The following is a 16,061-nucleotide window of genomic DNA, read 5'->3' as shown; positions in this document are numbered from 1 at the left end:
AGTTTGGGGGTAATTGCCCTAAACTTTTAGGAATTTGGGGCCAAAAAGGTGCAAAAAACCCAAGCATTTTTCTAGTTTCCAGACAATAATTTGTGTTCAAGTGTATGGATCTCTCTGAAATTGTACTGCAAGGTACCATACCACAAAGGGAAGGCTGGGATTGAGTTTCGGGGTGATGAATCATAAGGGGGTTTCAAAAAATTTGGGGGGGGGGGGGGGGTTTCCTTTTTTTTCTTTAAAATTTTCCATTTTAAATTGGTTATTTCTGATTTATATATAAAAGCAAATAATAATGATATGGTTTGAATAGGTAAATTAAAAAATTTTAAGTTCTTAGACTACTTTCATTCTGTGTGAGAAACCTATGCTGTGTCAAATATTTAATTACAATCCAAATTCAGTGCTGTATCAAGCTTGAATGTTGTGTCCATACTTGCCCCAACTGTTCAGGGTTCGACCTCTGCGGTCGTATCAAGCTGCGCCCCAGCGGAGCATTTTATTAAAATTGGAGTTATCTTCCTTTGACCATGATTATAGTTGAATCAACTACAATCAATGCTTTATACAATGCAATGTTTAATTTTGACTACCACTGATAAAACACAGATCAAGTTGAATTTGGGTAGTGTCACTTTAACCATTATTGAGTTATGCCCCTTTATAAATAGAAAGATTGCAAAATTTTTTAGTTTCCATTCTGTAACTGAAGTTTTCCCCAGCCAAAGATTGTGAAACCTATACACAATATTCATTCCAACAAAACTCAGTAAAGATCAAGTACATTTTTTTTGTTTCAGTTCTCTAACTTGAGTTTGCCTCAACCAAATGTTATGAAACTTATACACAATGCTAATTACTACATAATACAGATTAAGTACGAAATTAGGTGGCAACACTTTTACCATTCTAGAGTTATGTCCCATTATAAACATAAAAATTGCTGAATTTTTTAGTTTGTCTCATCCAAATGTTGTAAAACTTATACACAACCGTTCTAGAGTTATGCATCATTACAAATAGAAAAATTGCTGAATTTTTAGTTTCTGTTCTCTACTTAAGTTAGCCTCAACCAAATGTTATGAGACTTACACACAATGCTTATTACCACAAAACTCAGATCAAGTTCAAATTTGGGTAGTGTCACTTTTACCGTTCTTCAGTTATGTCCCTTTATAACTATATGATATGCAAGCGGGGGCATCATCTGTGTCCACATGTGGACACTATCCACATTTATTTTTCATTGCATGAAAATTGAGAATCACTTTTTGTTTTGAATATATATATATATGTATGTACATTTGAGTTATATTTTTTAAAGAATATATATATGTTATAGATAAATATTATTTTCTTGTTAAAATATTGATCAGTATTAAAGGCAACTCCATCAGATCATACAAAATGCCATCATTTCCTGTGGTAAACCTTCTTTAACATATATATATATCTTTCTTGTTTATTCATTTACACACAAACTCTGAAAAATAGAATGTAGTGGCAATCATGAGGATGAAATACATTTTTGTAACTGATTGATCTTGTATAGGTAGATTCTGGCCTAAACTTAGATGTGTTTGTAATTTAAATCAGAATTAGAATGCAAAATATTTTCTATATTGCTACCAGAATTCATACAAATTTGATAATACCATTAGAAGGAGCATCTTTTGAAGAAAAAGAAAATGATTCATAAAAAAAGGGAAATTTAAATTTTGAATTCCAAAGTATTTGAATAAGTAAAGTACAGTATGAAAACTATTTGAATTTAGGCCATGTATATACTTGGTAAGCAAAAACAATAGAAAAAGGTGGAGTTGTCTCTTGAGTTGCAAAATCCACATTAGATAATATTTATATTGTTTATTATGTAGTATTTATGTTGAACTTGGTTGTCTTTTTATTATTGGAGAATAATTGGCAAGCTTGCTTTATCATATTTCTTGGCAATCAGTCCATACAGCTATGCTTATCTCCATCTTCTTTTAATAAGTGGTATATCAGTTTTGCATGTAAAGAAGCTTGTTTGTAAAATGGAATGAAATCAGACTCCTAGCTGTTGTGTTTGTTGCAACTCGGCTTTCATTGTTTCAAACTTTCATTTTAATGTTTCATCTTGTTTTTGTGTATAAAATTTTGGCTGTTTTTGTTAACAGTTCTTTAATTATGTTTGGAAAATACATTCTGGATAAACATTCTGATTTCTGATAAAAAAAAAATTTATAAGATAAATGTCAATATTTTCAAAGTGAATGTAAGAACTAAAAAAGGGCATTATTCAATTGATAAGAAACATTTTACTTTTGAGTAACAGAATGTCAGAAATTTAAATACTAGGGTTAATTCAAAATGGTAGATTTCAATAATTAAGGAGGGAGAGTCTCAGCAATTTGACCATTTTCATTGTAAAGCAAGATATCAAGTTAAATTAAATTGCATCAGGAAAACAAAAAGAGAAATTGTTTATTTTAAATAGATACATGAACACACAAAAGTGAGATGGAACAGACTATTTTTGATTATGATCATTTCTTATTGCATGTTTTATTTTTGTTATGTAGCCTAGTGTAAACACCTTTATTAATCCCCAAATTTTTTGGGTTACAGTTCACTTTTGATTTGCAGGATGCATCTAAAAACTGTAGTCCAATGTTGGAGGAGTGTTCCCCTACACCCTCTCAGTCCAGATTTCCACCATGCATAGAATTTGGAAAATATGAAATTCAAACCTGGTATTCCTCACCCTACCCCCAGGAATATGCTAGGTAAGTATTTAATGTAAGTAGAATGTCACAGATGATAAGATAAAAAGACTTGGACATCAGTGTAGTGGTGATATGATGTATTTGTTACATATACTGTAGAACTTCCAACGGCTGGAACTCAAAGCAATTGACATGAACAGTTATTGGTTAAAGACAATTGTTATTAGTAGTTATCCATTATGTTAGGGGCTTTAAGGTTTACCCTTGTCCGTCTACATAAGAACGTCCAAAATGGTTTCTGTTCTCTAACTTGAGTTTGCTTCAACCAAATGTTGTGAAACTTGTACAATGCTTATAACAGTTGTGTCCCTTTATAACTGGAAAAATTGCTGAATTTGCTGTTTCCGCACTCCAACTTTACTTTGCCACATTCAAATGTTCTGAAACTTGTACACAATGCTTATTACAACCAAAAACAGATCAAGCTTGAATTTGGGTGGCATTACTTTTGCAGTTTTTATACGATTGCAAAAAAATTTTGTGGTTGTATATTGGTATGACGTTGGCGTCGGTGTAGTCATCGTCCGAAGACACATTGGTTTTCGCACTCTAACTTGAGTTTAAGTGAATGGATCTCTATGAAATTTTACCATAAGGTTCAATACCACAAAAGGAAGGTTGGGATTGATTTTGGGGGTTATGGTACCGACAGTTAAGGACTTAGGGGCCAAAAATAAGCATTTTTGTAACTTCCAGACATAACTTGTGTGTTAGTGTATAAATCTCTCTGACATTGTACCACAAGGTTCCATATCACAAAGGGAATGCTGGGATTGGTTTTTGGGGGTAATTGCTTCAAAATTTTAGGAATTAGGGGCCAAAAAAGGGGAAAAAAACAAGCATTTTTCTAGTTTCATGACAATAACTTGTGTGTAAGTGTATGGATCTTTCTGAAATTGTACTGCAAGGTTCCATATCACAAAGGGAAAGCTGGAATTGAGTTTTAGGGTAATTGCCCAAAACGATTAGGAAAAAGGGGCCAAAAAGTGGCCAAAAATAAGCATTTTTCTAGTTTCCAGACAATAACTTGTGTTCAAGTGTATAGATCTCTCTGAAATTGTACTGCAAGGTACCATTCCACAAAGGGAAGGCTGTTATTGAGTTTTGGGGTGATGAATCATAAGGGGGTTCAAAAAATTTGGGGGGGGGGATTTTTTTTTCTTTAAAATTTTCCATTTTAAATTGGTTATTTCTGATTTATATATAAAAGCAAATAATAATGAGGCCAACCCTAAAAATATGTTTGTTTGCAGTTTTCCGACTGTACCTTCAGACTGCAGGGTCGGTAGGTAGGAAAAATATTTTATTTTATCAGCCAGAATAAAGTTTAAACAAGCAGTTTAACACAAACCAAGTTTCTTGTGAAGAAAAAACATTTTAAAACAACAAACACTGAAAACCAACATGAAATGAACAGGCATTTTCAGGTAAACACCTTTTTAACCAAAACTGAAACTTAACATAGTGTCATTATACAATTTATGACATAAAATTATGGTATTATGAAATACTGGAACACTTATAAACAAGAAATGACTAGAATTGTTGTAAATAAACATATTCACTGACATTTATGCATCTTTACTAGAATGTTTTCATGAGTAGAGTATTTGCATCAGAAAAATGTAGATGTTAAAGATTCAAAAGACAATTAAGAAGTGTGTTAAAAAAATCAACCATTGAATCTTCCTCAATTGAAAAAAAAAAGACAACTTAAAAAAAATATATTAGACATCTGACTGTTATAAAGGTTATATTTGGAAAGATATGTTGATGCCAGGCTTTAATTAAAACAAACAAAAATCTTAAGACTAGCTTTGGGGTGAAATCCATAGCACCGCATTAAAAGTAAATGGTCTGTACTGAAAGGTTTTGACTGCATAAAAAAATTGGCAGCATAGCTCCTAGCTAAGGACATGTTTCGTTTCAATTCAATTCACACAGGCCACACAGTTTGGGTATATTTAATATTGTAAGAGAGAGAATAATTGCAATGATTTTAGGCTGCTGTCGAATTGTTGAACCACTGATATTGGTTCCATAAAGTCAGTCTCAAAAGATTCTGTATCCGATTTGTTTGAGACAGAAACGGTTATCATTTCGATTTTATAAATATCTGCTGCATCATCGTCAATGATATCATCGAAGACATTATTCCGTGTGCAATTCTGCCTGAATCAGTATAAACAGTTTACTATGAAACTTTTCTGTGTATTATTTGTCTTAAAATTGACAGAAGACGACAGAATAAAGTACTCCTCCATGACTTCGTGGATACCTGTAAACAATCTCCATGTGCTTCACCATGAAAGGGTCCGATGAACGCTTGACAGGAAGGGAAGAAAAACCAAACTTCAAACATGTAATTGACCTACACTTGAAATCAATTCCGGAAATGACCTGAAATTCCGGATTGAGTCAATAGAAGTATTAAAAATAATTTCTTCAAATTAAAACCAATAAAATGTTCACAGTCGGGCGGATTTTCGAAGGTCGGTCGGTAAACTGCAAACAAACAATATTTTAATTTAAGCCTGATATGGTTTGAATAGGTAAATTAAAATTTTTTAAGTTCTTAGACCACATTCATTCTGTGTCAGAAACCTATGCTGTGTCAAATATTTAATCACAATCCAAATTCAGAGCTGTATCAAGCTTGAATATTGTGTTTATACTTGCCCCAACTGTTCAGGGTTCGACCTCTGCGGTCGTATCAAGCTGCGCCCCAGCGGAGCATTTTATTGTGTTATGCTCCTTTACAAATCGAAAATTGCCAATATTTGGTGTTTTACTCACTCTTTTAAACTTAAACCCCAGCGCAATATCTAGTTACAACATACAGAAACAAATGTCATTAAGTTTGAAAGAAAACAAAACATCAGTTTTGAATTAGTACATTTAACTCTTTGAATATTCACAAGATAGGGCATTTCTTCTTTTATTGATCCCAAGATTATCAGTGTTCATTTTTGAAATAAGATAGATACTTGTTTGGTTCTTCATCAAGCTGAATACATTTTACACTAATCCACAGAAGATGCAAAAATAGATAAACAAGGTTGTCTTGCTTTATTATCACAAAAGTAACAAATTAATAAGGGATGACATACAAGCAGTTTTCCCTTCACAGTGATTTTTTTGTGTTTTTGACACACAAAAATTGCAGTAGAGGCAACATAAATCATCTGTTGTGACATTAGGCCTACCATGAGGTAAAGGATTGGTTTAAGCATTTTCTTCGAATGAGTTACTTTGTGTTTTGGCTATTATCTTGAAATCTAAAATAAGATTTACAACTAGACGAACATAACTGATTGGATCTGGAACAAACTTTGTTACAATCTTACCAAGTTCTGTGAAAGTTGGTTGCCACTGTTTCTTACAATTGTAATGTTGCATAATTTTACAAGGTGTGATATTCAAGCTCCATGAAGCCTCTAGATTTAGGTGATGTAGTGATATGATTAATATTTTATACTTGGAATTTACTAATGTTTGCAAATACATCTTGATCAAGTTTTCCTTTTCTACAATTAAGATATAAATATTACTATTAAAACATTATTTTACAGATTACCAAAGTTGTACATATGTGAATTTTGTCTTAGATTTGTTAAAAGCAGGAAAATGTTAGCCAGACATATGGTAAGAAATAAGTTTGTAATGAAAAAATCTTTTAAATCAAATATTGATAAACTTTCCATAACACTACCAAACCTGACACTTGTATATGTGCTAACATAACAGGTAGAATGGTTTGAACTATATTTGAAATTGAAACTGAATACATTTCAAATTATATATATATATATGAATGAAATGAAATGACATGTGGGGTATAAGTCAATGAGACAGCAATCTGACAATCCCCTCCCAAACCTTCCTCCTAAAAAAAAACAAATACAAAAACATGAACAAAAGACTAATAGCAGACAACCTTTGGTTCAAACAAATCAGTATACAATATGTCAAGCTTTAAAAACTCTTACAGATGTGAATAAATTTAGCAGAGACTATAAAAGATTTATCTGCACAAATTCCCTAAAGTTTGAGAAAAAACTAACATATATCTATGATGTTACTGATTTTTGATATGCTGTGCAAAAGATTCAACTATCTGTATCTCTAATATGAATTTGGGAACCCTTTCAGTATATCAGTGAAATTAAATTTTCATTGGCAAAAACAAAATATAAATTTTAAAGAAAATTTGTAAGACAGGATTTTGAAAAATTATAATTCAAAGTCAAAGTTGCTATATTCATATGTAGTTCCTTATGCTCTAGTTGCTTGCAAACCTGTCACCTTAAAACCTTAATAGTGTTAAATTTGATGTACAAAAGTTGATGTTTATGAAAATCTGTAGAATGTGAAAAACACTGGTGAAGGCCAAACATATATGAATTATAATTGGATATATTAATTTATTTAAAGTTTTAAATGATAAGATTGAATATATTAGTTTAAGGATTTATAATTGAATATTATTTTTGTTTCTTCAGGAAAAATGTGGACTGAATCATCCACCAGCAAATGAAATTTACAGGAAAAATGAATTATCAGTGTTTGAAGTGGATGGAAACTCCAGTAAAATTTATTGTCAAAACTTGTGCCTTCTTGCTAAATTATTCTTAGATCACAAAACTTTATATTATGATGTTGAACCATTCTTATTTTATGTGGTGACCACAAATGATGAGTTTGGATGTCATCTTATTGGATACTTCTCTAAGGTAAGATAAATTAGTTTACTGACCATACAAAAAAATGAACTGTTTTAGTTATCTTTGATTGAAAGGGTAAAGTTATTTTTAAGTTAAGATGTGCTATAGCAATCTTTTTCTAAATAAAAAGATATAAAACTTGTTGCTGTATGAAAACATCAGTCTGAATTAATCCATTCTTCCCCCTGCAAACAAAGTTATATAGGAATCGCCATGTCTGTCTGTGCATCAGTCCCGCTTCGTGTCCGGTGCATAATTTTTGTTCTGTAAAACTTAGGGTTAACGAAACTTGGTATGCAGTTGCATCATGGGCTGGGTGTGTGTCGTATAACAAAGTCCGGTCAATCTGACGTTGGCTTTGACCTTTTATCCCTATGATAGTAAAGCCTTGTCATAATTTGTGTCCAGTGCATAACTTTTGTACTGTAAAACTTAAGATGACCAAACTTGGTATGCTGTTGAATCATTCGATGGGGATGTGTTACATACTAAAGTCAGGTTGCTCTGACCTTAACTTTGACCTTTGACCACTGATAGTAAAACCTTATCCAATTGGTGTCCGGCTCATATCTTTTGTTCTTTAAGACTTAGGTTAACCAAACTTGGTATGCAGTTGCATCATGGACTTCAGGTATGTCATATACCAAAGTCATATTACTCTATCCTTGACCCCTATGATAGTAAAACCTTATCCAATTCATGGCCTGCTCATATCTTTTGTACCGTAAAACTTAAGTTAACCAAACTTGGTATGCAGTTGCATTATTGGCTTTGGGTGTGTCATATACCAAAATCAGGTCACTCTAACTTTTGACACTTATGATAGTTAAACCTGGTCTGATTTGTGTCCTGCTTAACTTTTGTACCACAGAATTTAGATTGACCAAACTTGTGTGCTGATTAATCATGGGATTTGGTGTTTCATATATCAAATTCAGGTCACTCTGACCTTGAATATGAGCTTTGACCCCTATGATAGTTAAACATTGTCTGATTCGTGTTTGGTGCAGAAGTTTTGTACTGTGGCACTTGGATTGACAAAACTTAGTATGCAGAAGCATCAGCATCAGCATCCTGGGTCATTATAGTTCTTTTTAGACTGATTGATCAGTAACTATGTGTCAATCTAACACAGGGGCAATGATTATATAAAATGAATTGCTGATAACCAAAAATCTCAAAACCTCATTGCCTCAATACTGAATTTCACAGTAGCAACTCAAATGCATGTACGGGGGTATTAGTTCCGCTTTGTGGACAGTTCTACTTTTATGACTGATTTTATTAATTTTCCAAGTGTAAGATAACATCATTCTGTAACAAAATAGAACAAAACGAATGTACTTATGGCTTGACAAGAAAACCTCACTTGCAGTGTATTTAATTTTATTATAATGGTTGCTTTCTATTATAGGAAAAACACTGTCAGCAGAAATACAATGTATCATGTATAATGACAATGCCCCAATACCAAAGGAAAGGATATGGCAGATTCCTTATCGATTTCAGTAAGTTATTTCTCTCTTGCTATTACTGTATCAAGTATAGATTCTTTATTCCCTTACTGAATCACATCATATGTCTTGGAAGTTGATTCTATCTGGATTTTGTAATAGCCTAGCATTTCAATTTTGTTTAAATTTTACTTTAAAACACGTGCTTATGAAATTTAGCAAACATTTGCTTGAGGCATTTTTATAGAAACAACAGAATATCAAGACAGCATAACAATGATAAGATTACTAAAGTTTTTTATGCCAAATTCATTTCAACCAATGTTGTATACAAATTGTTTATGTAGAATGGTTCATATGAAAGTAAAATTATTCACATCAAAACTTTTAATGATTCCTTAATTTTTTCAGGTTATTTGTTGTCCAGAATAGAAGGCCAAGCAGGGTCACCTGAAAAGCCATTATCAGATCTGGGGAAAGTGTCATATCTAGCCTACTGGAAAAGTGTCATCATAGAATACTTACATAAATACCAGGATGCTAGAGTATCAATCAAAGGTATTACTGAATTAGCTTTGCTTTATCTGGCATTAATTAGTCCCCTACTGACGAAGTCCAAGGGGACTTTAGGTTTGCACTCTGTCTCTGTGTCCATCCGTCAGTCTGGCAAATCAGTTTTCCACACTTTTTTTCTTCGTGCTTGAAGATATTGATTTGATATTTGTTATATTGTTTTATCATGACAAGTTACAGATCAAGTCCGAATTTTGTTCCGGTCTGATAATTTTTTGCAGAGTTATGGTCCTTGGACTTAAATTCACTTAAATATTCAGTTTCCGCACTTTTTTTCGTCATGCTTGAATATATTGATTTAATAATTTGTATTTACATTGTTTTATCATGACAAGTTACAGATCAAGTTAGAATTTTGTTCCAGTCTGATGATTTTGTGCAGAGTTATGGTCCTTGGACTTAGAAAATTCACTCAAATAATCAGTTTTCCACACTTTTTTTCGTCATGCTTGAAGATATTGATTTGATAATTGGTATATAGTTTTATCATGACAAGTTACAGACCATTTTCGAATTTTGTTCCAGTTTGATGATTTTGTGCAAAGTTATGGTCCTTGGACTTAGAAAATTCACTTAAGGTAGCACAATACAAAAGCAACTAAATTTTATTAAAATTTCATTTTCAGCTGTTTTTGTTACTTCTTTATATTACAAAACAACAGAAGAAAAATAAGTTTCCATATCTTGCACTGTTAATGAGTTTTGATGATAATTAGTTTTTATAAACAAATGCACGTGTCTGACTGATACAAATAAGAACATGTGGGCAGTACTTTGTGGTTAATCAATAGAATCATTTGATTGCTTAATGAACACCGACCAGCTATAAAAATAACAGTCATAAAAAAGAGGTTGAATTCGGGGTTTATAGAAAAAGAAGATAATGAAATCCAAATAAAAATACATTTCTATATTGGGGCTGCCAGGAGAAAAAACAAAATAATAATATGGAGCTATAGAGGGAATCAAATATAAATGTACAGATATTAAACAAATATAATTGTACAACAATTAATGTTGCTGATGTTAATGCTGATGGTTATATCAGATTTTCTTGAGGAGAATATGTAAATATGAATTCTTTTTAAAAGAAAATACAAATTAATCATTTAATTTTCAAAATACAAAAAATAAAAAAATTCTTTTTGCGTCGTATAATGCTATGATGTCGTCGTCGTCCGAAGACACATTTGGTTTCCGGACAAAATAACTTTAGTTTAAGTGAATGGATCTTTATGAATTTTTACCAGAAGGTTCAATACCACAAAAGGAAGGTTGGGATTGATTTTGGGGCTGATGGTACCAACAGTTTAGGAATTAGGGGCCAAAAAGGGGCCAAAAACAAGCATTTTTGTAGTTTCCGGACAATAATTTGTGTGTAAGTGTATGGATCTCTCTGAAATTGTACCACAAGGTTTCATATCACAAAGGGAAGGCTGGGATTGAGTGGGGTAATTACTCCAAAAAGGGGGGGGTAAAAAAGTTGGTGGGATTTTTTTTTATGCCCCCGCCGTTGCGGAGGGGGCATTAAGTTTTACCCTTGTACGTCCCAAAATTGGTTTTTCGTTCTCTAACTTTAGTTTGCCTCAACCAAATGTTATGAAACTTATACACAATGCTTATTACCACCAAACACAGATCAAGTTTGAATTTTGGTGGCGTTACTTAAACCGTGCTAGAGTTATGCCCCTTTACAAATGGAAAAATTGCTGAATTTTCCGTTTCTGTCTCTAACTTAAGTTTGCCTCAACTAAATGTTATGAAACTTATACACAATACTTATTACCAAAAAAATCAGACCATTCTAGGTAAATTAAATGTCCCATTTCAAATTTTTAAGATCTTTGACCACATTTATTTTGTGTCAGAAACCTATATTATGTAAAAAATTTGATCACAATCCAAATTCAGACAGTATCAAGCTTGAATATTGTGTCCAGACTTGCCCCAACTGTTCAGGGTTCGACCTCTGGGGTTGTATCAGGCTGTGCTCAGCGAAGCATTTTATTAGCTGTATACAATCAGGTGAAATTAATGGAGTTTTTTCACTTTTGTCTTCAGTCGCAGTCAGAATCACTTTGTTATGTATATTTGTTTTTAAAGGATGTCTTCAAACTGTAAAAGGAGTTTTCTAGGAAATAACAAATACACTAAACTACAAGGAAGTGTAAAAGTTAAATGTCCAAAATCGATTAAAAATAAATAATTGGAAAACATAACATAACAAAGAAAAATTATTGTTACTGGTATGTTACTTAACTTAATTTATTATAAAAAATGTCATGGTCAAGTACACCGACAAAATATGGTATGGGAGTCAAAGATAATCTACAGAATTTTGCAGAAATATCACATAGATGATTTTGCAGTCTGAAGTCACTTTGTACGTTGGCATACCTTGAAAATTCCTAGAAATTTTAAATGATATTTTGACAATTTAAGTGAAATTAATGTGAAATGAGTTTTTTAATCTACATTCCAGCCATTGCCAGAGAAAGTGGTATGAGTGCACAAGATGTAGCAATAACTTTACACGATTTGAAGATGTTGGTTCCACAAGATGGAAAGTAAGTCAATCCTGTGTGAAATTAATGTCAATTTTGTGTATGAGAAATTTTAAGGTTGTATGTTTTTTTTTCAGTTCTTATTAACTTAACAAATCACAGTTTATTATTGGACTATTGTTGATTGCACATCTATGTACATGTATATGGTGTAACATTTATTATCCTCAGGTTATTATTATTCAGGAAGTATAATTGTAAGAGGAAAGCATTGATCTGAATTGCCTGAGGTTACTGAAGAAAGTGTGAGATCTACACATTGATTTGTATGTGAAAAATCTGTATGTGCTTTAATGGTTTAAAATCAATTATTTGAAATATAGATGTATTTTTGATTTTAGGGTTGTTCTTGCTTTGAACAAGGAATTGATAGATAATTATATGGCAAAACTTGAATCAAAGAAGCATCTTAGAGTAGAACCAGACCAAGAATGTCTTAGATGGACACCTCTGATATCAAACTATAACATATCAGAAGAAGAAAAGAAAGCTGAAAAAGAGGTAAATTTCATAAAACTTAGAGAGTTTGTCTATCGTGAGGAGTAAAAGACATGATACTGAAATAATTGCACATACATATATTAAAAAAGGTAGAGGTTCAGACCAAAAAAAAGATTTTTATGGAAGAGTGATCCACTATTATTGTCTCTTAAGGAAAAGTAATATAAAAGCTAAACAGAAAATTTTGCAACAATTGTACATCACCTCAGTTAACTTGTGACTTAAAAAGTAATTTAGTGCACTTTTTACTAAAACTGGTTCAATTCATTTTAAGAAAGAATCATGTCAAAATGTTACTCCTTGTAAGATAAAGCATTCCATTGAGGTGTTTTCACTTTATTTGAAACTATTGATAATGTTTGCAATGATTTCAATAGTGTCTGTATGATCAAGCAATATGTTTGACATGCTTTACACGAAGTTTTTTTCGATAATTTTCCTGGGGCGACAGCCCAGGACAAACTCACATCAAGCATAAACATTGTACATCACTACTATGGCCAAATCAGTCAACCTGTTTCTTTTCATCTGTTATATGTATATTGTCAGTATTAAAGATAGACCTATACTGTAAATTCAGAAATTATTTTGATGTATTTATTAATGCAAATAATGTGACTGGGTGAGTATCGCAATAATAACTCGCATTCTGATATTTGATACATATATCTGTATGAAGCTTTTCCTGAAATCACAATAATTGATATTGCATTTTTGTTCAGTCTGTTAAATACATGCAATAATTTCTGAATTTACAATGTTACTTCTCTCTGCTGACGTCCACTTAGAAGAAATATCTCATTCTAAGTTAGATCTGCCATATTAAGATATACAGGTTTTCTATAAGTTATCTTGCATAAAAGAAACCATGTAAACAAGAAAAACTATAACTCTGTATCAATATTTGTGCACATGAATTAATTAATATAATTCCAATTAGTAATATGAACAAATACTTTACTATATTACAGTTATCTGAAATGAGTGATATGGTGGACAGTATAGCTGAGGATAGAGAATGGATAGAGACTGTCAGTCCTACTGTATCACCACATAAGTTGGAAAGGTCACTCTCAACGTCACTTAGTCCAAGACGACTAGATTTGAAATCTCCCATGGAGGAGAAAAGTCCAGTTAAAATACCTCCCAAAGAAGAAGACATGGAACTATCATCTTCATCTAGTAGTGAAGAAGAGAGTGACCATAATGACATAAAGATAAATCCACCAGTCATAAAACTTGGTCCTCCACCAAAAAGAAGGGTAAGTGTAATACTGTTTAGTTGTATGTAAAACTTATTTGCATAGAATATGTTAGTATTGAATAATGATAAGATATTTTTAAGGAGAATAGAAGGAAGAAGATATATGTTATAAGACAGTACTGTCTATCCATTTTTTTTTTAAACCTTTTTCTATTTTCACTTAAACTTAATTTACCTCCTATTGACTAACATTTAATATCAGATAATTTTTTTAGTAAATAACTCTGACAGTGAGTTTGTTTTGTGTGTCATAACAATTTTAAGAACAAAAAGGTTAAAGGAAAAAAACCAATGAAGATCAACAATTTAGTTTCTTTCAGAGATTTTTTTCACAATTACAATTTGTATAGTCCGTTTGACTTCTATAAATCTTCAGAAAATAATTCTTAAAAATTCATTTTTACAAATAAACATTTTTTTTCTTGATGTATGTTAATGTATGATATATACGAACTCTGACTATGAATATCATAATTTTAGGCCAATAATCAAAAAATTTACCCATTAGGTCTTTATGTTACTCCTATTTTTTATGCCCCCGCCGTAGCGGTGGGGGCATCAAGTTTTACCCTTGTCCGTCTGTACGTACGTACGTCCGTCCGTACGTCCCAAAATTGGTTTCCGTTCTCTAACTTGAGTTTGCCTCAACCAAATGTTATGAAACTTATACACAATGCTTATTACCACAAAACACAGATCAAGTTTGAATTTTGGTGGCGTCACTTTAACCGTTCTAGAGTTATGCCCCTTTATAAATGGAAAAATTGCAAAATTTTTAGTTTCCGTTCTCTAAATTAAGTTTGCCACAACCAAATGTTATGAAACTTATACACAAGGCTTATTACCACAAAACACAGATCAAGTTTGAATTTTGGTGGCGTCACTTTAACCGTTCTAGAGTGATGCCCCTTTATAAATGGAAAAATTGCAAAATTTTTAGTTTCCGTTCTCTAAATTAAGTTTGCCTCAACCAAATGTTATGAAACTTATACACAAGGCTTATTACCACAAAACACAGATCAAGTTTGAATTTTGGTGGCGTCACTTTAACCGTTCTAGAGTGATGCCCCTTTATAAATGGAAAAATTGCAAAATTTTTAGTTTCCGTCCTCTAACTTAAGTTTGCCTCAACCAAATGTTATGAAACTTATACACAAGGCTTATTACCACAAAACACAGATCAAGTTTGAATTTTGGTGGCGTCACTTTAACCGTTCTAGAGTGATGCCCCTTTATAAATGGAAAAATTGCAAAATTTTTAGTTTCTGTTCTCTAACTTAAGTTTGCCTCAACCAAATGTTATGAAACTTATACACATTGCTTATTACCACAAAACACAGATCAAGTTTGAATTTTGGTGGCGTCACTTTAACCGTTCTAGAGTTATGCCCCTTTATAAATGGAAAAAATTGCAAAATTTTTATTTTCTTCTAAATATCAAGTTATTTTTAAAATTGGAGTTATCTTCCTTTGTCGATGATTATAGTTGAATCAACTACAATCAATGCTTTATACAATGCAATGTTTAATTTTGACTTCCACTGATAAAACACAGATCAAGTTGAATTTGGGTAGTCACTTTAACCATTATTGAGTTATGCCCCTTTATAAATAGAAAAATTACTGAATTTTTAGTTTCTGTTCTCTACTTAAGTTAGCCTCAACCAAATGTTATGAGACTTACACACAAAACTCAGATCAAGTTCAAATTTGGGTAGCATCACTTTTACTGTTCTTCAGTTATGTCCCTTTATAACTATATGATATGCAAGCGGGGGCATCATCTGTGTCCACATGTGGACACTATCCACATTTATTTTTATATAAAATACTTAATGGAGTAAGTATGAATAGTGTAACAGCCTTCCATTCAAAACAAAAACATCAGACATGTGCTTTAAACCTGTTTCATTATACCATGTGACTTTTCTCATTTAAATAACGCTGACCAGGAAACAAACTTGGACTTCATTTAAGTTTTATGTCATGTGATTACTGAACTTATACATGATTTTGTATTTTTCATTGTTCAATTTCTATGAGTAACCTTAGTAATATTTTCCACTGGACATTACTAGTATAACATTTTTAAAAACTACAAAGTAGTTTTATGCAAAATTCAGTTTAGAAATTTTATTAAAAAGTTCCCCTTTTCATCAGTTAAGGTCTTTATGGTTATATTTTATCTAATTTTATTTTCATATTTTGAAAGTCAT

The 16,061-nt window shown here is 31.9% G+C and overlaps 1 protein-coding gene across 5 annotated transcripts in view; it reads left to right on the top strand.

Moving 5' to 3' along the window:
- Nucleotides 1–16,061, top strand: part of LOC127707696 (histone acetyltransferase KAT6B-like) — a 59,201-nt gene that overhangs the window by 27,905 nt on the left and 15,235 nt on the right. For 3 of the 5 annotated variants that reach the window (XM_052212361.1, XM_052212363.1, XM_052212359.1), the window contains exons 10-17: nucleotides 2,608–2,765; nucleotides 6,338–6,410; nucleotides 7,268–7,498; nucleotides 8,904–8,997; nucleotides 9,355–9,501; nucleotides 11,999–12,083; nucleotides 12,422–12,581; nucleotides 13,553–13,843. In XM_052212361.1, the coding sequence (XP_052068321.1) occupies nucleotides 2,608–2,765; nucleotides 6,338–6,410; nucleotides 7,268–7,498; nucleotides 8,904–8,997; nucleotides 9,355–9,501; nucleotides 11,999–12,083; nucleotides 12,422–12,581; nucleotides 13,553–13,843 (1,239 nt within the window). The remainder of the gene's footprint in view (nucleotides 1–2,607; nucleotides 2,766–6,337; nucleotides 6,411–7,267; nucleotides 7,499–8,903; nucleotides 8,998–9,354; nucleotides 9,502–11,998; nucleotides 12,084–12,421; nucleotides 12,582–13,552; nucleotides 13,844–16,061) is intronic. The other 2 variants (XM_052212364.1, XM_052212362.1) reach the window with 1 other exon arrangement.

This window comes from Mytilus californianus, unplaced genomic scaffold, assembly GCF_021869535.1.
Source record: "Mytilus californianus isolate M0D057914Y unplaced genomic scaffold, xbMytCali1.0.p SCAF_7, whole genome shotgun sequence".
Taxonomy (NCBI): domain Eukaryota; kingdom Metazoa; phylum Mollusca; class Bivalvia; order Mytilida; family Mytilidae; genus Mytilus; species Mytilus californianus.
The sequence above is the reverse complement of the archived record's forward strand: the minus strand, read 5'-3'. Positions and strand labels throughout refer to the sequence as shown.